The sequence below is a fragment of the Topomyia yanbarensis genome, chromosome 1 (assembly GCF_030247195.1).
Source record: "Topomyia yanbarensis strain Yona2022 chromosome 1, ASM3024719v1, whole genome shotgun sequence".
NCBI lineage: Eukaryota > Metazoa > Arthropoda > Insecta > Diptera > Culicidae > Topomyia > Topomyia yanbarensis.
Window position 1 is genome coordinate 142,824,496 of NC_080670.1, and position 24,745 is coordinate 142,849,240.

At 35.7% G+C, this 24,745-nt stretch overlaps 2 protein-coding genes across 2 annotated transcripts in view; one reads left to right on the forward strand and one right to left on the reverse strand.

The window, feature by feature from the left end:
* Positions 1-11,020, forward strand: part of LOC131696395 (E3 ubiquitin-protein ligase highwire) — a 131,057-nt gene extending 120,037 nt beyond the window's left edge. Inside the window, exons 30-37 of the mRNA XM_058984942.1 lie at positions 6,938-7,255; positions 7,309-7,892; positions 7,959-8,570; positions 8,631-8,799; positions 9,172-9,824; positions 9,888-9,987; positions 10,041-10,142; positions 10,203-11,020. Coding sequence (XP_058840925.1) covers positions 6,938-7,255; positions 7,309-7,892; positions 7,959-8,570; positions 8,631-8,799; positions 9,172-9,824; positions 9,888-9,987; positions 10,041-10,142; positions 10,203-10,484 — 2,820 coding nt within the window. The 3' untranslated portion in view covers positions 10,485-11,020. The remainder of the gene's footprint in view (positions 1-6,937; positions 7,256-7,308; positions 7,893-7,958; positions 8,571-8,630; positions 8,800-9,171; positions 9,825-9,887; positions 9,988-10,040; positions 10,143-10,202) is intronic.
* Positions 10,854-12,359, reverse strand: LOC131696418 (rhythmically expressed gene 2 protein-like). The gene is made up of 3 exons (XM_058984963.1): positions 12,292-12,359; positions 11,841-12,106; positions 10,854-11,775 (listed from the first exon to the last, which is right to left on the reverse strand). The coding sequence occupies exon 3, from the start codon at positions 11,753-11,755 to the stop codon at positions 10,964-10,966; it is 792 nt and encodes a 263-aa protein (XP_058840946.1). The 5' UTR covers positions 11,756-11,775; positions 11,841-12,106; positions 12,292-12,359; the 3' UTR covers positions 10,854-10,963.
* Positions 12,360-24,745: the final 12,386 nt, after the last annotated feature.

Genomic DNA, 24,745 nt, shown 5'->3' on the forward strand with positions numbered 1-24,745 from the left:
CTTCGTATTTTCTTTCTTGAATAAACTTTATCATTCGATTTATATTCGTACGATCCATCCCATAATCGCATATTTGTGCCATGTTTTGTGGGATTTTCAATCTACATGCAAAATACTTGCGACTATAGAGAGTTTTAGGATTATTTAACAATCTGGAGGCGGCATTTCATTGTTTACTTGTATGTTAATTTGTCTGTATATGAACAGGCCTCAATGCAATGATAGTTACTTAGACTAGGATATTTGAGGAGAGATAAACACTTGGCTTGAATCGTATTCCTCGTCAAATGGAGTCGTATGGTGTCGCAGTAGTGTTAAAATGCGCTGAAGTCCGATAACAGCGCACAGTGGCGGGTGTTCGAACAAAAGTCGGACAAAGCCAAAAATTTTGTCCAATCTGGCTAAGAATTACATGTTGAGGTAATTTTGGGGTACAGAGCTCATTTTGAATGTTGAAAGTTATAAAAGATGAAATAAATTTTCCCCTACAGTGTTATCGAACCTTTATTATTTACAATAATACCATTATTATGATAAATCTTTTTTACTGATTAGCTATATCAACAACATAATAATTGGATGAAACAGCTTTTAATCTCTACGAAAAGTGTTTGTTTACGTATTCAGTTGTTATTTTGCACTAGTCACCATGCTCCTCCATATCAGCAACATTTAAAAATGCCTTTTTTAATCCCCTCCGGGCAAAAAAGGGCAAAACGAGACCTTGAAATTGGAAAAGTAGAGATGATTTCTCATGGAATGTATAATAAGTGACCGTTCCGAACTGTTTCACCTAATTGTACAGAATACTACATATGTGAAAAAAGAATTTGCTATCAATACACTTAAGATATATTTGTAATAATAAAACATAGTTAGAATCAAATTTAGCGAACGTGTTGAAATGATGTACAAAGTTCTTTAAATTCTTTTTAAAATGGAACTAGTTGTGCTCAAATCAGATTTAAATCGATAGAGCAACATGGTTTTGAAGTGAAGATAGATACTGCGATTTCGAAAATGAATTTAATTAGAATTGTCTGACGCAGCGATATTTAAATTACTATTAAAAATCTAACTCTCATTCGGTGGTCACAAAATTTAGAAAATAAGTCATTCAATACATAAGAACACTAGGAAAAATAAAAATATCAATATTTGAAACAGGTTTTGTCCGGCCACTGCACAGTGGCACGACTTAGAACAAAAGGTGGACTAAAGTCCAAACTTTTCCGTATCGGTTCATATAGGACGATTTTACGTAATTTTGGTACGCTGAATTCGTTTTCGATATTAAAACATTCCAAAAATGAACATTTACTATTCATTAGGGTGTCTCAAATTTTTTTTTTCTAAATCGTTCTTAAAATTTGTGTATATTAATTTTCGTGTGCTAAATCGTTTTTGATATTAACATTTGTAAAACAAATTTTATTGTACATTAGGGTGGCTTAAAAATAAAATTGTTGTGAAAGTTAAAAAAAAATTTAAAGACATTTTTGTGCGCTGAATCCCTGTTTATTACCGAGACTTGAAGACCGACGCGGACACTCGCGGATTCTCACGATTCCGCCGAAACGACAACACTGCGGACTATGAGGAAATCAAGCGGACTTTCTTTTGATTAGCGGAGGACGGTGATTTGAACCGATTATAAATTTATTCGACCGATAGCGACACACGTCCAGATCGGTGACCGGGTGTAAGATAACTGGCTTTCGAATGTGCTGCTGATTACTTTATATCACACGTTATACAATGCATGTACCTAACCATTGTCACAAACCCAGACTGGACGAGAGTATATAAGAGATCGAGTTGATCGATAAATTCTAGGGGGTATCTAATCATTTAAATTAAAATTTTTATCTCTAGTTTTAAGTTCAGTAGTTTTAAGTTTTAACTGCATGTTTAGGTTAAGGCAAATTTTCATCTAGTTTGAGTTTCATAGCAATAAATTTAATTATAGGCTAAATCTATTCAACAATCCCTATGTTGGTAATAAAAATAGAAATTAACTTTACTACTTATTAGAGTTGCTCAAAAGTAAATATTTTGTCTTTTATAATAATTTTTTTTCAATTGTAATTTTGGAATTTATTTTCCGTATTCAAATTAATTGATTGACATCTCATTATGGGGCTTCAGAAATGACTATATTATTTTTAAGGATCAAATAAGATGTGATCGACCAATTTAGGAACGTTTAATTCACTTTAATTAAACAGTTTAATAATACTTGGTATGAAAACTACATTTTCTTTCATTTTCAAAACAAACATTTTGAGCGTCTTAGTGGAATATTGATTTACATTCACTAATCAACAAGATGTTTAACGATTTTGTTTTCGCAGGTGTGTTTTAAGTTAATTAGATTGCTTATTTCATACCTTAAATAAAAATAAATCCAAAATCCTTTTTTCGCGTATATGGTTCATTTAAAAATGGTCTTATTTTATTTGGATAATATCGCATACCCTTAAGCTATATCAGTGCTATGCAAACTCGGATAAAATAGTCTCACCAAATGACTAGAACTCAACTGTGTTCACTCAATTTGACGGTTATTGCGTAAGTTAGCAAAAATAGTTCATGAAACATTTTATGACACATTTCAGATGGTTGAAAATATTTACTGAATTTTAAACATTCTTTTACCACTTAAAAACCATACTTCCCACTCGGCTCCTTACTCTTGATCACTAGTAAAACCCTTGTAGATCATGCTCTAAATGCTATTTGAAAGTTTTGCATAAATTAGTGTCATTATTCTAGTTATCAAGTGAATATTCAAATTAAATATCAGTAATAACCATGCGTCTCCATTCACAGTTTTTTCAAATTTTGACTGCTTATCGCAAGTTTTCGCAAAACTAGCATAGGCTCATTTTAAAGAGAAAATGAAAAGCTTTCAAATGAGCATAGTGTGATCGCGGGCATTCACGGGCGTCGTTGTTGTTATCGCTTTAGAAGTTCTAATTCAATAAAAATTCACGACAAACAGTTATCTAAACACTAACTAAACCAACTAGTGACTTATTTTTGGCGATTTTACGATGTAATTTTATCACACGGATAATTTTGGTGAAGTAATGCAATTCAAAAAATCAACCGTTTCTTTGAAAAACGAGAATAACCGTATGTAGTTCCTATGGTCAAATAATGCAAAAAACACTTGTGTTATGCCCTTCAAAAAGCTGTCAAAAATTCATGTTGCATTCAAATCACCTAAAATCTCGCGAAAATGTCTCTGAAGGCTCAGCTGATACGAGAAAAATACTAGTGAGAATATCGCATAACCTTCATATATGGACTTAAGTCCGGGCTCGTCCCACTGTGCACTGTGCAGCACTCTGTCTGGCGACCACAGTTGGTTTTCCCAAAAGGCAATCACAGGAGAAAATTATTACGTAGAGCTCGAATGCGGGCGTGAAGAACCAGATGTTCGGAGGATAGTAGAACAATCCACTTTGTCAAGAGTCCAATACAATAAGTTCGAGACGAATAGTGCACGAGACTAGTCCAACGGGATGTTTCATAGATTAATTTTGGGGATAATTTGGAGCCATCTTATTTGGTTAAAATCAGTTGGTAAAAAGACGTCCGGCATATTATTACAGCGAAGACCCGTTTTTGTTAGCCCTTTGGTGAGTTTTAGGCTGATAAAATAGGGACATAGATAAAATCGGGACATATATTTTTCTTTCTTTTTAAGAAACCGAAGATTTTAAATTATTCTTCTTAAGTCCCTAGATATAGCCTCATAGCCTTTTCTGCTTATTTCGGATATGAAAAATATGCTCAAGAAAAGATTCACTCGAATTCAACTTGGTTCGTCTGCTAGAGCCCATCAAATTACCAACTATCAATTTTCATATGAAGCTGATAAAATCGGGTCAAAAGCTGATAAAATCGGGGATGGACAGAATCGGGGGCTGATAAAATCGGGTGCTGATAAAATCGTGTCTTCACCGTATTTGACATCAGTAACTTGTTACTAGTATGTTACAACTTGTTTCTCTATTTCGACGAAACACGACATTTCAAGAACAAAACAATGCAATCGCGATCTCGCATTCATAAAGAACTGATCAAGAAAATATGTGAGCACTTACAAATTTATAGACGCAATTTCAAGTGTGATTATCCCGAACAAACGATAATCCCATATTACCCAGGAGCTGGGTCAATTGGCATTAAGTCATTTGGCATAAGGTCATTTAGCATAACGGACATTTGGCATAATTTTGAGAATTGATGACATTTTAGTTCATTTGGCATAACGGACATTTGAAATAACGGTCATTTGGCATAATTTTGAGAATTGATTACACTGAAAGTCATTTGGCATATTTTTGAGAATTGATCACACTGAAGGTCATTTGGCATAATAGACATTTGGCATAACGGTCATTTGGCATAACGGACATTTCGCATACCGGATATTTGGCATAATTTTGAGAAGTAATCACACTGGAGGTCGTTTGCCATTTTTTCAACTACAGGGAAATACATAATCTAAGACTGTGCGAGAAGTGAGGTAATTCGGCATAATTTTAAGCCGTGCTACTGCTGAAGATCTTTCCGTACAAATATTTTTATGTTAATGAAAACAGTAATTCGGCATAACGGTCGTTTGGCATAAGTATATGTAGTGATAAAGTTATTGATTACCAGGATGCTTTTGAGTATATCCTTTCTTGTATGTATTATGTGTTTTGATTGTATTTTGACAATAACGTTCATCGTTCGAGGGAAAGTTAGTTAAGCAGTTGTAAGCAGCTGGCATGCAGCTCAAATGTTTGAGCATAACGGCAACTACCTAAATATTTAAATGACTTTAAATGAGTTTGTTTACCAAAAGTACTAAAATTGAACTTGGAGCAAAATTTAGTTTATTCTTCATTACCAATTAATAAAAACAAAACGACTAATGTGGCTACGCCACATCGCTTCAAGTTGCGTGCTGTCCGACATCGCTATCGCTCCGTCGGACTTCAACTAATTTATAGCCCCTACGTTTGAGAAATCTGGGCAGACGAGTGGATCACAGGTTTGCTTGGGGCCGCCGCTTCTGATGGCGGGTCGGCAGCCACAGTAACAACAGACGGTTGAATATAAGTAAGTTCATTCAATAAATCATCGTTTGAAAATCATGACGAAATTAACAAATGATAAAGTATATAATTCGAAAGAACAGCTCATGGTATAAAGAAAGATAATAAGGATAATTTAATTTATTGAAACATTATATGGAAAACCAAAACTGGTGATCATAATAATAATGGCCAAACAACACATACGTCGGGTGGATCGCAGTTCTACACTATACTATACTAAAACGTATGTCATAGCAAAGAATCCATGGTTGCCAGAATGAACTAGCACAAAAATTTCAAAAATGAAACTCAAAAGGACTGCTAATATTCAAAAGAAGCCAAAATCAGTTATAAAATGTTAAAAATTCACTCTAAATATAATCAATATTAGGTATCGGATAACAACACATTATTATTACTTAGTGCAGCTTTACCCTTATGGATCATTCACCTGATAGATTACACTGAAAAAAACCAAATTTTAATTCTATTTGCTTCAAACTTAAAATCCATATGAATAAGAAATACTAATGTTATCACGCACACACGTGCCTTCTATGTGTCAACTGTATAAACTATGTATGCGTACACATAAGTTATATGTGCGTATTGTTATAGAATCGGGTTTTATGTGCCTTATAGCTATGAAATGTGAATGTAAGATTAATATGTCTTGTAAATACACACATTAGGTTTATGTGCCAGCAAATAGTGTCTATCTGCCACTGCTAATTGCAAAAATCTATGTGTAAAATCAATAGGCATAACGATTACATTTTTTTGAGTGTATACATTCGTATTTTATGCCATCACTTTCAGTGAGATCACTTATGCCAAGTGTCCGTTATGCCAAATGTCCACTATGCCAAATGTCCATTATGCCAAATGTCTAAAAATCTGCCTCGTGGAGTGGGGGAATCTAAATCATGTCAGCATTACGCGGCAGTGCTGTTAGTCCTAAAAAACAAATACAAAAGGTTTTGAACTCATTTTAATAACGCTTTATGAATTCTACAATTATTGGATGTAGTTGCTATAAAACTTTGCGACTCAGCTAATGTTGAATATTTATAATATCTCACCTGGATTTGCTAAAATTATCTAACAAAATACTTTCAAATCCATTTTACGGCCGCCTTTTTATGGATCTCTATTTTCGCAAAGCATAATCACTTAAAATTTACTCAATGTAACATGTATGGAGGCCAATTAAATAAACTTCATGTAGCATCCGCCAGCAAGGACCTCTCTATGTAAGGACTTTGGCCACGTCTTAAAAAATGATTGCTTGACAGCAACCTACAAGGTTTGCTTGATTTAATGGTCATTTTTGATTGATAATTCCAAATTTTGAAGACTATTCATGAGTATATTGTCGCATGATGAAATTGTAAAGAAAACTGAAGTAACTAAAAAGAAGGCAATATTTCCATTTAGTTGTCAGAAAATCTCTATTGAAAATAAGTTATAAGCCAGCAAGAATTTTGTTGCATGAAAGAGCGAATTGCCATCCGCGTCGTTGTGCCACAGCGCTGCGGGTTTGCGACCAATAGTCGCAGTAAGTTAATGGCGTTTTCGCTTGAACCCGAAACTGAGTCAGGTTCTAACCCCAACCGCTGTCAGTTCATACATTTTGACAGCAGTTGGGATTGGAAACTGACTCAGTTTCGCTTCAAGCGAAAACGACATAAGTATATTAGGCTATAAAATGTAATATGTAATAACCCTAGTAGCTTTCCCATTTTCAAGTTTGTAAAGAAGAAAGAGAAGCAACGAATAGAGTCTACCTAAGCTAAGCTACTTTTATCACGCCACAACTTCATGAATTTATTTTCCAGAGCAAAGTGTCCAGCATATTAGTGTACGGAGGAAGTTCTTTCGGGGAAACATCGTTGCAGAAAACGATTGAGGTGGATCCTTTAGCTTGTTGCTGGATATCGGCATCGATCATGGATGATGAATGTACCCACTACCGGTTGGAGTTCCGTGGACCAGAGGCAACCCTTCGTGTACGTCAGATCAAACTATTAGGTTATACTGCAGACGAAAAGGCGGCTCAATTCAAACACAATTTGAAGATGATCAACGCTAATTATATCCAACAGAAAAATTGTGAAACTGAAACTTTGCGTGTGTTTCGCCTGCTTACGGGACAGGTAAATATAAGGTTGCGTATAACTAATCACAATAAGTAAAGAGCGTTTTATAGGTATTTGGGAAACTTATTCTGGAAAGTGGCAAAAACATCAACTACGCTAGTAGTAGCACGCCAATCTCATCAAAAACGAATGAATCAACGGCGATATCATCGTCTACGGAGTCATTGGATTTACGAGAACACATGGTTGGCATCTTGTTCAGTCGCAGTAAATTAAGCCATCTTCAGAAGCAAATAATAGTACATATTGTATATGCCATCCAGAAGGAAGCTCTACGATCACGAGAGGAATGGGAGCACAATGTGCTGTATAGTGCAGATAACGAAACCGACTTTGAGGACAACATCAAATTAAATGATACGTACTGCTTCGAAATGTTGAGCATGGTGCTGGCGCTATCCGGCAGCGCTGTCGGAAGGTCGTATCTATCACACCAGCACGGACTGTTGAAAGATTTGTTTTCGCTGCTCCATACAGGTAGTGATCGAGTGCAACGCCAAGTTACTGCGTTGATACGTCGTATTCTGCCTGAGATTTCTCCAGAAACACTTTGTGAGTTATTAGTTGTTGAAAAAATTCCAGAGACAGACTTTAACCTGCTCAGTCAGAATAACGAAATGTTCAACATGAATAAGTAAGTGATTTGAAACAGTATCATGTACAACATAATTGATTCTAATAATTCTTGATTGTTTTCCAGATGCGGTATTCTGGATATATTCCTAGCTGTTATAGCTAAAGCACTACAGGTTCAGATAAAAGTCAAAAACAATTCCAATAAAAACCCACCAACCATGAAGCTGTGGCGGTACATGAACATATGTAGAATTGACGATTGCGATAAATCTACCCTCCATAAACTTTCAACAACCAACTCACAGATTAGTAATGTAGAATCTGAGCGTGTAGTAACCAATCTAAAAGACAGCCCTGTAGCCGATCAGTACGATTTTGAGGTATCATCATCTGAGTTCCTCGATGATAAAACAAACGACGACAATTCGATTGCATTCGATGGTTGCCGATCCAAACCGGGCATTCGCATTGAGCCAGCAATTAAACCTCGTTGGTTTCTTAACGGAACGATCTCATCTAAACAGGCTGAGAACATTATGATACTTATACGTGACATGGCTCACGGAAAATTATCGGAGAAATGGTCCCTAATCACGAAGGCTGCCATTGCAGAGTGCATTCTTAACATTACACGACTTTCGGATGTTTATCGGGTTCCAGAAACCTGTATGACAACGCCTACACTATGGCTAACACTAGCTAGTTTATGCGTTCTTGATCGTGATCATGTAGAAAAGTAAGCGAAAATCCCGATACACATGGAGAGCAATTCAATTATGACATTTACTATTTGCAGACTATCATCCAGTCAATGGTCGAAACAATCGGAATCTAGACCCCTTTGTTCCAATCACGATGATGATGTCACGTATGCTATGATAATTTGTAGTCTTTGTGGGTCACTGTGCTCTGATTGCGATCGGTTTCTGCACCTAAACCGGAAAACTAGGAATCATTATCGAACGGTATGTCTTAAATGCAGAATATCTTCAGGTTTCGTCTAGCTGCCGAATATTAACCCTCAAAAAAACAAGGGGTCCCAGAGGATCGGCTAGTTCTCTAGCTTCAATGAACTTGTAATTTGAAATACAAATGATCGAGCGTTTTCGAGTTTACTATTCTCTCACTGATAAAACGATAAAAAATAATAAGCTTTCCGTTTTATAGGGTCTTAGGAGCAATATTTCTTGTAGTCACAATTTTAGCTTGCCTTTTGAGGATTAAGTACAGAATTTATCGACAAAATGGTGGAGCATCGCACATTTGTTTAGTTGTAGACACTAATGTTCACTTAGTGCATGTATTACACTGCAGATTCAAACAATGTCCTTTTTCAGGTTTGCAAAGAGGAGGAGGAAGCAATACGTGTTGAGTTACACGAAAGTTGCGGCAGGGCGAAGCTATTTTGGTTGTTGGCACTTGTAGACTCAAAGACGCTGAAAGGAATGCTAGAATTCAGGAATGGTAATAACACACTCGTTTGCGATCCACCGAATGCAATTGGTGTGTGTCGTTTCTGCGGCATAACCGGTACAACTGGTCTGCTGGCAGTAGGAAACGTATGCGTCGACCAACAGTGTCAGGAGTACGCAGCAAATGCTTGTACCAAAATGTTGCAATGCGGGCATCTTTGTGGAGGTATCGTTAACGAGGAAAGATGTTTGCCTTGTTTACAGCAAAAATGCCTGGCAGCAGAGAGCAAAAGTAATGAAAAGGAACCAAAACTAACACAGGACGCGGATGATATGTGTATGATTTGCTTCACGGAGGCGCTTTCTTCTGCACCTTCGATACAGTTGGATTGTGGACATGTATTTCATTGCCACTGTTGCAAAGCGGTTCTCACTCGGCGTTGGAATGGACCTAGAATTAGTTTTGGCTTTTCACAGTGTCCTATTTGTAAGATGGATATACAGCACTCTGCTCTGGTGGTTATTTTGGAACCGATTATGTTATTGAAGGCAGACGTAAAGAGAAAGGCTTTGATGAGGTAATATCTATAATTTATTATCGTGCTCTCACAAAAACGGTACTACATTGCTGCTTGTTTTAGGTTGGAGTATGAAGGATTAACTAAAACTTTGGACAGTAAAAATTTGTCTGCCTATGCTATGGAACGATATGCTTACTACGTGTGTAGTCAGTGCGATAAGGTATATCCATATCCTTGAAGAATTACCGCAGATGTTTACTTACCTATTTCTAGGCTTACTATGGAGGAGAAGCTCGATGCGATGCTGATCTCGGTGAAAACTATGATCCACAGGAGCTAGTATGTGGTGGCTGCAGTGATGTTGTCAAAGCCAAGGTATTTTTCTTAGTGAGCACACTATATAAACATTAACAAATTGTCACAATTTGTTTCTAGATGTGTCCGAAGCATGGAACAGATTTTCTTGAATATAAATGTCGCTACTGCTGCTCAGTTGCAGTATTTTTCTGTTTCGGCACGACGCACTTTTGCGACACATGTCACGACGACTTTCAGCGACTTACGAATATTCCTAAAAATAAATTACCCAAATGTCCTGCCGGACCCAAGGCAAAGCAGCTGATTGGCGAAGAGTGTCCGTTACATGTCATACATCCACCCACAGGAGAAGAATTTGCTTTAGGCTGTGGCATTTGTCGAAATGCTCACACATTTTGAGATTTTTGAAGCAATCCGAAAAAATGGATCATAGTTTATTTTTCTTTTAATTGTTAAAAAACGCCTCTTTTATAAAAGACTGCTTTATTTTAGGTTAAACATAGTGATTTCGTGTTTCAAATTAATTTTTGGTCTCACTTTCAATTCAATTATCAATATGTTTTCACGAATGATTTCAGCTTAAACTTGACTACGGTTTCCCCGTTCATTCATTGTTTTGATCTACTGGTAAAGAAGCTATATTCAAGCCGTTATATGTCAAAATTTCAAGCATTACTCCAGATTTAGATACTATAGACCCCACAAATTTTTGTTTCGATTCAGCATGCAATTTACAATGGATTTCTTTTTGAAAACGCTCGACAGTCGTCGAAGGATCTCACATAACCGTACTAGATATATAATATTTATTTACAAAATACTAATTAGGAGCTTCGCAATGATACGCCTGACTAATACCCTAACAAGTACGCATCTTACTACCAGATGGTCTGCTCAGATTGTAACATCTGAATAAATTCTCCGAATGTTTTGAATACGTGTTTAGGATTAATTTCCGGATTGAAAGAAATCTCCCGTTCCGCTTCATTTGTAACATTTACTAGCACACTGGCCCAACCGGCGTTTTTAGCACCAATGTAGTCCAGCTTCGGAGTGTTTCCGATGTGCAGTGCTTCGCTGGGAAGTACTACAGTGTTGCATAGTCTTAAAGCGATATTAAAAATCTCACGGTCAGGTTTTAGAATACCAGTCTCGTAGCTAGTTAATACGAAATCTACTTTAGGCAGTGCCATTGTCTCCAAGATTTTACTCAGTCGTGGATCAAAGTTGGATATGATTCCTACTTTGTTACAGTGCGTTCGTGCAATCTCCATTACGCTACTGGCCAGCTCGATTTCGCTCCAACAGTCTCGTGTTTTGTAGTTTTCAATCAACTGATCAGCCACCCGGCTCAGCATTGTCTCATCAATATGAGAGTGCGAATCACGAAATATATCCATCACCAGAGTACGCCACCACCAAAGCCAATCGTTTTCAGAACGCTTTCCGAAGTTAGGATAATCACGCGCCATTCGCTTAAAATGTGACCGAAAACTTCTAGCAATCGCTTGTTCATTTATTTCGACACAGCCATGTTGCCGGGCGGCTAAAGCATACTGTATTTCCGGTGGCCGAGAAAATTTCAGCAGCGTATCCGTGACATCGAAGGTAACCAATTTAAATCTAGACAAATGGCGGGCAACACTGTTTGACCTTCCCCCGATGGTCATCGTTGCGTATTTTTGGCGCTCTGCGTAACAAAGAGGTCGGCATTTTCATCATCCTAGAAAACTACACAAAATATATAAAACTTACAGACAGTAAAAGTCACACAGGTTTAGGGTTCGATTCTTCAAGTTATCATTATATTTTGTCTTGAATACGAGCACTATAAATTTAGTTTAGTTTTAAAATTTCAAATAGCATAAGAAATACATCCGCGTTTACAACTCATATGGCACATTGTGAATCTGCTTTGTTTACACCTTACTGACACTTCCTTTTTTCGTCGTTGTTGCTGGGGTTTCTCATTTGCTTGCCCCTTGCAGACAGTGAGGCTAAATATGTTATTCAGCCAATATCTGTATATAAATAAAATAAAACGTTGATGTGACACGGCATTTGCGAAAGCTTTTTTACATGCGGATTTTTTTTTTCATTTCATGTTACATAAGTTTTTAAGACTATCAATACGGCAGAGATTCGCATCTAATGTGTAATGATTGGACATGAGCCTAAACATCACACGAATGAAGTCCCGACGTACCTACAATCCTTTGACCCATGCCTTCGTTGATACTTTAGTGATAATTGAATGCAACCACCGTCCCCAATCAACGTCGTCTCATGATGTTTACATACAAAGTAAGCGTTTTCTGACGAGAGGGGCAATACAATATCATTGAAAGCAATGCTGTCCATACTCGCATAACTGTCCCATAAGCATTTTCATCAGTTTTAAGTTAGCGAATGACTTTTTTTTATATACTTCAAGAAATTACTATTATAATCGCTAGGCTGTTCCGTGAAATATGAGAAACGTACTGGATCATTTATGTCCCATATGAAAAGTACCCGCATATCAGTCCCATATGTAGCATGTGTGTAGCATAGTTATTAATATGCCACCTTGATTCATTGTACGGTAAAAGAACAAATTAAAACAATACACTGAAGTCTTTTTACGCGACTTTTTTATGCAGATTTTCCAAGTTATGCGGTTTTTTATGCGGATTTTCAAAGTTATGCGATTCTTTTTATGCAGCTTCCTTTTATTTTTTAGGATATCACCTGAAGCGAATTTTATCGATAGATAGATCCTCGTGAATGCACATGCTCAAACAAAAGACATAAAATGTTCATATTGCCTTTCTCAAATAAAGAAAGGCTATGCAATCGCTCCAAAAATCGATTTTCAAACCGAGACCCGGAGGGCCGAGTGTCATATCCCATTCGATTCAGTTCGTCGAGGTCGCAAAATGTGTGTATGTATGTGTGTGTCAAATAATGTCACTCAATTTTCTCAGAGATGGCTGAACCGATTTGCACAAACTCAAATGAACGGTATAACGCTCCCATAAGATGCTATTGAATTTTAGTTGATCGGACTTCCGGTTCCGGAGTTATGGGTTGAAGAGTGCGGCCACACAGCAAATTCCATATAAACTGGTAACCCTATGGTGTCCGAATAATGTAATACATATTCTGAACGTATTTCACGTACATTACTTGGATTTGTGCGTCTAGATCACCAATGACCAATTAAAGTAGTTTTGACCACATTGGTCACATATGACGGATCTTGATGCCCTCTGGGAACTCGCCAAGTTCCCAAGCTAATGTCACACCTATTTTCCAGCAAACTCTTAACCATTGTTATAAACTTGATTTCAAATGAAAGATATAATCCCATTGATAGCAATTAAATTTCATTCAGTTCTGACTTTTGGTTCCGGAGTTACAGGTTGATTATTGCGGTCACATAGTAATTTCTCATATGAACCGGTACAATCGTAATACCTCATAGGTTTAAAATCTATGGAAATGAACATCAAATTACTTCGATTCGCAGGCCTAGGTCACTGATGGCGAATCAAAAATTATTGGAATGTATTGTCCACTATCGATAATTCTGGAAGTCCCGGGGTTCCGGACAAATTCCAGATCTAAAGCCACTTCGGTGATGACTGAACCAAATGTCACTAACCTAATCTCAATGGAAGGTATAATATGAAGTTCGGTGTTGAATGCTCCATCTACCCCTCCACCTCCTACCTCTCTCACCCCCCACCGTCTCAGACCAACTTCCCACATGCATTCCCTTCGTCCACCCCGTATGCTAAAATAAGTTATATGATTTCCGACGCATCCTCCCCCTTCCTTCTTATATCTCTTCCCTTCTCCACCATGACTTCTTCACATAAAGACAACATTAAACTCACGCTGATTAAGCTATATAAATATCATATTTTTGTTTGTTTCAAGTGTGTCAGTATCTGCATGTTGCTTATCAAGTTCGTGACAGTCGTGCCCTTATATATGCTCCTCAAGTGTAATAATAATGTAATAGACATTTCTACAATGTTATATTGCCACTAAATCATAGCTTGGATAAATGAGAAAGGCACAATTGCACCATTAGGTGGATTAAAACGGGTTTTTCGATTTAATATTACCTTGCCTGTTTTTTCTTTTACAAAATTTTAGAACTCAAATAATGATTTCTTTTCTTGTATATAGTGTTCATGTCATGTATAATAAAAATATAATATATACATTTGAAAGCTTTTAATGAATGTAAATAACGCAAAAATTCTCGTGTTCATGATTGAGAAAGGCACAATTGCACCGCTAGGTCGATTAAAACAGTTTTTTATATATGGGAGTGACATGCGAGTACTAGTAGAATAGGTCTTTTATAAATATCACCATCTAGTGCAGTGGTATTCAACCGGGGATTAATTCATCATCAGGGGTAAATTAGACTATTGTAGGAGGTGAATTATGCGGCTTAAATTTAAACTTGTTATCTTAACATTACCGTCATTTTTTTTTCTTTATATATTGTTTCAGTGTGTTAAGAATTGAGATGCTTATTGATAATGCTCAGGAAAAGCTGTCTAATGGAAAATTGTGGTTTTCATCCAATTGAAAATCATTTTTTTCTGTGTAATTATGATAATTAATTTTCAGAAGGGGTACATCATAAGGATCAATATTCGAAAAGGGGTACATGGAACGAAAAAGATTGAAAGTCACTTTGCACCAATTTGCTTTCTCTTTACCGGGCAGGGAGCAAAGAGTACAAATCCACAGTAAGGTAAATTGATAAAATTTGTTTTTTAACTTAGTTCGGTACTCTCGTATCTTCTTCTAAAAGAACGGAGCGTGATTATAAATTTACAATGATCACTGATTTCCAAACTATGGTGAACTGCCGTTAGTTCGGTTATGTAAACAGACACATGTTCTACAAGCTTGAGGGAGAATGAGATGTTATTGTTGAAAATGCCGAAGAAAGTCACATAATTGATTCGTGAGCCACCACTGTAAAATCATTTCATAGCAGACGAATTTCGCGCCAAATGTTGGCAGCACCCTCTCAGATTTGAATGAAACTTTCTGTACCTGAATACTTTGTCACAAAAAGCCACTTTGCATATTTTGTTTTTTCGGAAAATGCTCTAGACTGTCTTTTGAAAAGGGGCAAACTTTTCTTACCATTTTTTTTCAAATGGCTATTGTCTAAAAATGACAAATCCTAAAAAAATGTTGTACGAGTGGTTTTCACAAAATTAGTCAAATTTTCGAATAAAAATGTTGTAAAATTCTTCATTGACTCCTACACTGAAAAAATCGATTTTTAAAATTTAAAGTCGATTGACAAAAAAACCCCATTTTTGATTTGGATGAAATTTTATTACAAGATAGATAATTATGTTCCCTACCTACCGTCAAAAATTCATGTTGGGCACTTTTGAGGAAACAAAGTTATCTGAAAAAAAAACTTTACCTTGTTCAAACTGATTTTTTTTCTTCAGTGTATTTTTATCGAAAACTAAACTAATGAAAGTCATGATCATCTCAGAATCCATTTTCCCAGCTGCTAGTTGCCTGATACATGCAAAAAGTATCAGTAACGAATTTGGTATATATTCATAACAAACATGAATAAAGACTGGAAGACTGGAACTTTGGAAGATCGGAAGACTGGAAGATTGGAAGAATAAAAGACTGAAAGACAGTAAGACTGGAAGACTTGAAGACTGCATTTCATTTAATCCTCTCAAAACTGACAAATTTTATGAAACAATGGACAAACTTTTCTAAAATTTATTTTATGTCTGATGGACAATACAAAAATAAGAAAAACTTTGCAAGCTTGTGTAGATTCCAGTCAAAGTTTGAGTTAAGGTTGGAGAGAGAATGGGCAAAAATCGAAAACGAAAAAGCAGTTTTTTCCACACCGAGTATTAGGGCTTCATAAAAATCAATCAGCTTATGTAAAATGTTGTTACAGTACTGCTGATTGATTTTTATGAAGATCTAACACTCGGTGCGGAAAAAACTGCTTTTTTCGTTTTTGATTTTTGCCGATTCTCTCTCTAACCTTAAGCGCAGAATGGCATTTTGTTGCAGCATCCCATGGAAAAGGACCCTGTGATGCTATTGCTGGCACTCTCAAGCGAATGGCAAAAAGCTAGTCTGGCTCGCGACTATGGAAATACCATAACAAGTCCCCAAGAGTTATATAACTGGACAGTTGAACAAACTGATAAAAATATCACAAAATTAATTTTCTGCTACATATTCATTGAACAGCACAACGAAATGTCAGAAGAACTCTAAAAGCTGTATAATAACGCCAAAACAATACCTGGAACTCAAAAATTCCACAGTTTTGTGCCTATTCCGGGGGGGGGGGGCAAAGTAGAGACGAAAAGATATACTAATTCAGAAGATGGACCAAAAATATTTTCCTTGTATAGAAATAATACAAAATAGCATACTATCTTCATGTATGCTATTTTGTATTATTTCTATACAAGGAAAATATTTTTGGTCCATCTTCTGAATTAGTATATCTTTTTTAAGACAAATGTAAAATATAAAAATAAATAAATAATTATGTAAAATTCAATACATACGGCCCTATTCTGCGCGGCGTGTGACGTGAGTCGACTAATCTCACCTCACTTTACGTGACTTTTCTCACCCTATTCTGAGAGTCGACTCGGGTGAGGTGAGATTCCCCATTGCGGTTAAATGGGCGTCTCACGTCACCCGAAGTGACTCTTCAGAATTGGATGAGAAAAGTCACGTAGAGTGAGGTGCGATTAGTCGCCTCACGTCACACGCCGCGCAGAATAGGGCCGATAATGTTGTGGTGGTTATTTCTTTCTCTAATTCTTCCTCAGCACTAAACAAGAAAATAAAAAAGTAATAATGGAATATTTGTTTAACGACATAAACTCTTTTAAATGGCATTCTTGATTAAGGGGCTACATACCTGTTAGTGATAAAAATTTCAAGAAAGTTTGAATTTGAGTGAAGAAATAAAGGAATGATTTCATTACATCAAACTTATAATATTTTGGTAGCACATTTTTCAGTAAAATAAACAAGCATAAGTTTATAAAAATAAATTGATAATTGGCAGAGTTATGGCTTTTTCCCCGAAACCCTTTTTTATTTAAGAGGTTTGCGGCGATCACGATCATCTAAAAACCCAAAACTCGAATTTTTTATTAGTATGAGTATTCCTCGTACCTTAACGATTAGTTGAATAAATAATAATTTTTTCCTGCATTCGAGAATGTTTTCAGTAAAAAAAACGTTGTTTTAAGCTCTAAAAATTGCATTAAAAAAAATAGTCCATGAAACAAAAATTTATGAATAAAAAAGGAATTAATTACGATCAATTAAAAAAAAATAAGAAAATTGATTGAGTAGTTTTTCTGTAATCGTGATCACGGAAAAACCATTTTTAGTAAAACGACATTTCGAGAATATCGAGTTTAAAATTTCAAATTGCCACTGCTCTTGGTAGACGAAGCGCGCTTGGAAGCGCTGCACAATGGGGGGGCATGTGGCCAAAAATCGAAAATTACATCAACTCCAATTTAAACTAATTCTATACTGAATGTTTATATATAGTCTAGCTAAGAAATTCCCACTGTTCGTATCTTTGCTGAATTTTGAATGAAACATATGTTCAAATATGCCATTTTAAAGCTAAGAATGCCAGCTTTGTGATTATATTATTGAAAATGCATATATATTGCATTGGTATGGAGTTATATGAAAAATAACGATTCAAAGTCCTAAAATATCCACAAATTGGATCCGGGAAAAAAAGTCCCCCAATGTCCCCCGGAATTCTTAATGGGGGATGCAAGGATAATGCATCTTCTAACTTATAGCGAAGATTTTAGTTGCCCGAATTTGCCCTAAACTGAGAACGCATCACTTGAAGTTTTAAAGGCAGTCTCAACTAGTCGACCAGAAAAGGATACTTCAGTATATGTTTCGGTTGAGTGCTTCATATTCCACAACGAAATGAGCGTGGACTACAATTTTTATTGAAAAGATAATTCATCTGACTACATTTTTGCTATTCAAGATTACTGTGTAGCAATAAATGGTACTGAGTTGTACTGGAATTTCCAACTTACCGTTAACGCGATCAATATAACCAAATATTTGAATTTTTTAAATAGCATGATCTGTAAATTCAAAAATGTTCATGCTTATAATAATGAGCCCCGGAATCGTCAAAAACAGGTTTTGTGACCAAGAATTTTTTTATGGCCACTCGTAATATACAATATGTACTTCAATATCTATTCTAATAGTTCTAACTATTTCGTTTTCGTGATATTGGTTTATATAGGATTCATTATACTATATCTCCAGAACAAGAGTTACAAATGAAACAACAATTAATCGCAAGCTATAAATATGAAAAAGATATATTGGAATAGCAATCAACTGAAAGAGCGACATTTCTTTTAAAGCTCATTGGTCATTTCAACATTGAAATAATCACTAAATAGCCTATGCACTTCAAACTACTTTCTATTTACTTCTATTCAATGAATAAATTGAAATATTTATGTCTCTTTTGCGACATGCATTCTCTCTCCGTTGCTATTGGTTTGAAGGTTAGAAAGCACATTTTATCTGAGTTTTTCTTTTTTTTTTCGCTTTTTGAGTTTTTCGTAACACTTTGAAGCCAAAGTCCCATTTTCGCTAAAAAAAAAACTACTAACATTTTTTGTAAAAATAGTTGTAATAATAATTTTATAGAAAGGTCTTGTAGTAACCTGGAGAATGATGTGAAGAAGAACTGTGAAAAATTTCGAAACGATTGGCCCAGTAGATTTTGAGTTATAATGCACACCGCATTTTTTCGAGGTGCCTTCGGAAATTCACTGTCACTTGACCAATGAAAATTTACGAAAATATTGTTCAAATACTGCATCATTATATGGAAAGTGATTAAATTGACTAAAACTCTCTGTGCCTCTTTTTTATTTGTTTGGAAAAAAATTACTTTGAATACTTTACACCAACCCCCTCTCCTCTCCCCCTCCTCCTCCCCCTTAAGGTTTTTAAACCTGGATACGTCCATTATGAGTTTCGTTCATTATTAACAACTCAAACAAGCTTTTCGCGAATGAATATGAGACAAAAAATTTTTGGCCTCCTGTTTGTATGGAACCTTCCCATAGTGCGCTGTAACTTTCGATCTATTTCTTAGATCTTTATAAAAATTTGGGAAACCATTCGCAAGGAGTAGTTTTTTCAGATAAAGTAATAAAAAATTTCAATTTCATGAAAAATAAAAAAGTAGTTAACCCCTTAATAAAAATATGCTAAGTTGCTAAATTAGAAAATATCTTCTCACAAACTGAGTTTTATTGGATTCTGCGATGTTTATGACTTTCATTGGTTTAGTTTTCGATAATAATACACTAAAGAAAAAAAATTGGACAAGGAAAAGTTTTTTTCAAATAACTTTTTTTCCCCAAAAGTGCCCAACTTGAATCTTTGACGGTAGGTAGGGAACATAATTATCTATCTTGTAACAAAATTTCATCCAAATCAAAAATGGGTTTTTTTTGTATATCGACTTTAAATTTTTAAAATCGATTTTTTTCAGTGTAGGAATCAATGAAGTATTTTTTCAATATTTTTATTCGAAAATTTGACTAATTTTGTGAAAACCACTCCTACAACATTTTTTTTGTAGGATTTGTCATTTTTAGACTATAGCCCTTTGAAAAAATTGGGGAAAAAACTTTTTAAAAGACAGTCTAGATCATTTTTGGACAAACGAAATATGCAAAGTGACTTTTTGTGACAAAGTCTTCATGTACAGAAAGTTTCATTAGAATCTGAGAGGGTGCTTCCAACTCTGAATACGTTTTGGCGCGAAATTCGTCAACAGTGTAAAATAGCAACACATTGACTGCCATAAATGTAAATACAATATTATTTAAAGGATCTCCAGCGAGCGTAGGTGATCTGGGTTTGCACGAAAATCAAAGTTAAATCAAGAGTATCTACTATACTGGAACACGTGTGAACGTAAATAGATGATGTTTATTTCTTGTGACATGTGATTGAAATACACTGTCATAAAGCTGGTCCGACAAGTCTTTAAAAATTTTCAGTTACCTGTGCATTCATAACTTCACATCGTACAAGTAAACGAGAGGAGTGATCCCAAAACCGACCTTTTAAAGGAAGAACTCCCGCTAGCACTTCAAGACTCATCGTACGGATCGATTGCATGCAACTTAAGGCGATTCATAAACAACGATACTGTATTCGTTCTAATTTAATAATGTGAGTGTTTGCAGCTGAACGGAAACAGGTATTCCTTTACAGAAAGAATCGTTGTTTGATACAATCTGATCAGGTCACTTGGATGGACCCCGCCAAGATCCAGTTATTGTTCAAAGAAAATTTATCCTTTTTTGGTACTTCGTTATGACATACCTAATGTGGCATTTAGAACCAAACCTAGGTATTTGGAAGTCAGGACTTAGGGTTAGGATATTGTTCTACTAACCAGCAGAAGCTGATCAATGCCAACTTGTCAACTTGTTAAATAAATTCAACAAGCGTCTTTTGGCTAGGTCAGATTCTTCACCAAGTTGAACTCAATCCTGGGATTTGTTTCGCTCCTAAAACACCACTAAAGCAATACTATTTATTTACGGTCTCATTTTTAATTATTGTAAATTCGTGAGGAAATAAAAATATAAAATGTTTAATTTCTCGATAACGGATTTCGACACTCTAGCTTATTAGAAAAATATTTCCATAAGCTTTTGAATTAGACATGAGACATGACTCTACTGCAAAGCTAAAATAATTTTGTTGAAAATATCAACGCAAAAACTGGAGATGATATTATTATTCAACTTGTCAGCAAACTTTATTCTGGATACACTTATAAAAACTCTACTCAACTTGAGTTTGTAACACAGTAGAAATAAAAATAACCACCATATTTATTGATAGAATGAATTGTTTCTCGATAGAAGTTGCTCACGAACAGTTAATATGTTTAGATTTTATTATCAGAACCAAAATTTTCATCATTAATATACTTCAGTTTTTGATTACTCTCGAAAAAAGCATATTTGAACACAGTGCTTTGCGTACGATAAATAATTCTCACAATAAGTATAAAATTTATTGAGTTTATATCAACAATGTTTTAAGGCCCTATAAAAATATCAAAGTATTTTACAAAATTAACCGATTCATTTTTATTGGTTATACATTATTACACACATTAATAATATTGTCATATTCGAATGTGGACATAATATTTATGGTTTGTTTGCATAACAATTTCATGAAACACATTAAGTTTCATTTCATTTCTACAAAGTTGTTTTCAAAACAATCGCTAGCATTATTGCAGCAATCTCTATTACTAGTATGATTTTTGGTACATCATTCGTAACATTCGTGTTGCCTGTGAGCTCCACCTTTTGCGCTTTTTTAATTGCATAACAGTTGAATAACGCTTGCTGCACGAATATTTTCACAAATTGTTTGACATTGGTGTTCTAAAAACAGCTTATCAACATACCGTGATGCTTGGGAGCCGATTCTCCGACAGATATCATTAAAAACTTTCGACAACAAACTTTATGCGCTCCACAATACTGCCGTTCTACGCATAATTGTACCATGTTACTTTGTGATCATTTTCGCTTTTTTTTCATCAAACAGTCCTTTATGAAGTATATTTTCAGAAAACACATCCAAATCATACAGTTTGTTCGAAGACTCCGCGAAAAAATCCCAAGTCTGTTTGTCATATTGTTGAAATTCTACACAAAATAATTACATAGCGTTGAGTTAAGAAGTACCACAGATAACAGACGTTTAGGCTAGAACAAAATTTGTTCAAAAACCTGTGTAAACATTCAAATTGATAAACGTTGGAAATCCGTGTTTCACTATTGCCATCTGCGCAACTATTTGCTACACGTGTTTGACAGCTGCACTCTAACTGCATTGTATCGATCACTGCGCCATCTACAAACGTTTGCCAAACGTGTTTCAGACGTCTAATTTATTCGTAATTTCAGTAGCGGGTATTTACACACGATTCAAATCGAGCCTAAACGTCTGTTATCTGTGGAAGTACAGAACGCTCAGCCCGGGGACAATTTGACAGCTCCCATACATTGAACTCATAAGCAAATTTTTTGATGATTTGCTGATGTCATGGCGGCTCTAATGGAGCAAAAGATCACGATAACGCGAAGAGAATTTACAAATACCATGATAAAACTACTGATATCATAAACATTAGGTACATTACTCTTTGAAAGTAAGCTCTAAAATAAAATATCACGATAACATGCACAGAAATTATGAAAATCGTGACTAAGAGCCTAAAATCATGAACACAATACGACTAGTGACAACAATATCGAAAATCATGACTAAGATCTTGAAATCATGAACATTAATTGCTCTATGCATGACTAAAATATCACGCTAACATGAACGAAAGTTACAAAAATCGTGACTAAGATCCTGAAATCATGAACATAAATCACACGACTCGTGACAAAAATATCCAAACTCTACTCATGACTAAAATATCACTATATGTAACGTGAATAGAATAGAAATTACGAAAATGGCGACTAAGATCCTGAAATCATGAACTTTAATTCCGCTAGTCTGACAGGAACTCCGATGGAAAACTCATGAACAAAATAGTAACGTGATGAGAAATTACAAGAATCGCTAATAAGCTCCTGAAATCATGAACAACGTTTCACTGTCGGCTGTGTATTCCCAAATCATGAACAAGAATCACAACAAAAACTAAACATGTCCAGGGAACAAAAACAGTAACCCAACCAAACACTCTAATGTAACGCCATGTATATGTTTGCAGTTTTTTGAAAACACAAAGAATTTCATGAATAGGTTTATTATTCATAATTTCATGAACTTGGTCACGGTTTTCGTCAATCGTTCAGTTCACGAAATCGAGACCTTTTGTTCATAAATTTATCAACGGTTTTTTCCGCGTGTACACAATCAAATTGCATCTCAAGCAAATGTTCGTCAAAATTCACTCATTCAACCAATCGTTTAAAACTTTCAAAACTCGCAGGGAAAATAGAACAAAACACCTTGTTAACCTTTTTCCATATTCGTTTTATTTAATTTCATAACAATATCCAAATGCATATACCTTCATCTTAACATTGTTCATAATTTCATGTACAATGTTTGGTCCAACTTTTTTTGATTTCGATTTTAGAGGTTTTAACCTTAGGATCATTCACCTCTTTTTTCGGGTTGGAAAGTTGTTTTTTTTATAAATCTCTAATCTTATGTGCGGGATAGGGAATCAAACCCAGGTAGGCTGCGTACAAGACAATCGTTTTACCAACTACACTAGGCCCATCCCATTGGGGCCAACATGCTTTTGTGTGGGAATACATTTTTTCTTCATCTCTTCTTCCGATTTCACCTCCTTAGCATGCTTTCGGAGTGCTTGCTTCAGGATGACTTAGTATTTCTCAATTGGTTTCAACTCCGGCTCGTGCATGGGATTAAGATTTTTTGGCAAGAAATTGACCCTCGCAGATTTGTAGTAGTCCACACGTCCTTCAAGTAATGGCACGAGGCTAAATCTCGGCAGAAACTATAAGGTCATCGTGAGACTTCAGAAATGGAAATAGACGCCTTTGGAGGCATTTATTCAGGTACTCTTGCCAATTGACTGTTCTGGTTGTCACGAACGAGGTACTTTGCTTTCCACGTGAGCAGTTTGCCTGCCAAATCATGTATTTTTGGCAAACTTAGACATCTTCTGCTTTCTAATCTCCTCAGGGACGTCGAAATTATGACGAAATGTGAAGAAAAGGATCCGAGGAAGCTGGTGGAAATCTGCTTTCAAATAGGGCTCGTCATCGGTTAAATCAACAGTTGAGTGTATAGCTTCTGTGCACGTAACTTCCCAAGCGTATTCTGCCGTTTATCGCGAATCTGTGCCTTCTGGACTTTTGTACCTGCGTTGTCCTTTGCGTTTTTTATGCATGTTGCGTAAAAGTTTAGCAAAAATGTAGTTTTATCTACTATTGGGAATCCTCTTGAAAACCTCCACTACCTATTTATGATACTTCACACTATAGTGAGATCCATTTTGGCTACTTTTTCCTTCCTATCTACAGTCAAACGTTCGTTTTAATGATTAAAACACGACTTAACGTAGATTGGACCATTCCCAATCGTTTGCTAATGGTACGGGCGATTACGCCGCTGATGTTCTTCTGACTAAATTTTTGCAATGGTTGCACAATTGCTTGTGATACATGCAAAATTTAAACAATACATATTGAACTAATTTCATCGAAAATCTTAGTAGAAAATTCGCAATAGGAACAAAGTTACAATAATTTGGAAGTAATGCAATTTGATTCCATACACCCTTTATGTGTGGATAACATTTGGAAGTTTACTTCAATACCACAATGCTCATTAGCTCAAAAATAATGATTAAACATTCGGACAGAAAGGGTTCGCACTTCTCACGTGGTCGACTGATCCGCGTCTCACGAACCACACGTTTTCCTCTCCAGCACACTCTCTCATGCTGTTTCGCAAAAAGCATACCTTACTCGCCGTAGCTCATTGTTGTGCGGCGCACCAACTTCGCGAAC

Excerpts from the sequence above, each read along its gene's own strand:
- LOC131696418 (XM_058984963.1), bottom strand. The coding sequence starts at position 11,755 with ATGACCATCGGGGGAAGGTCAAACAGTGTTGCCCGCCATTTGTCTAGA.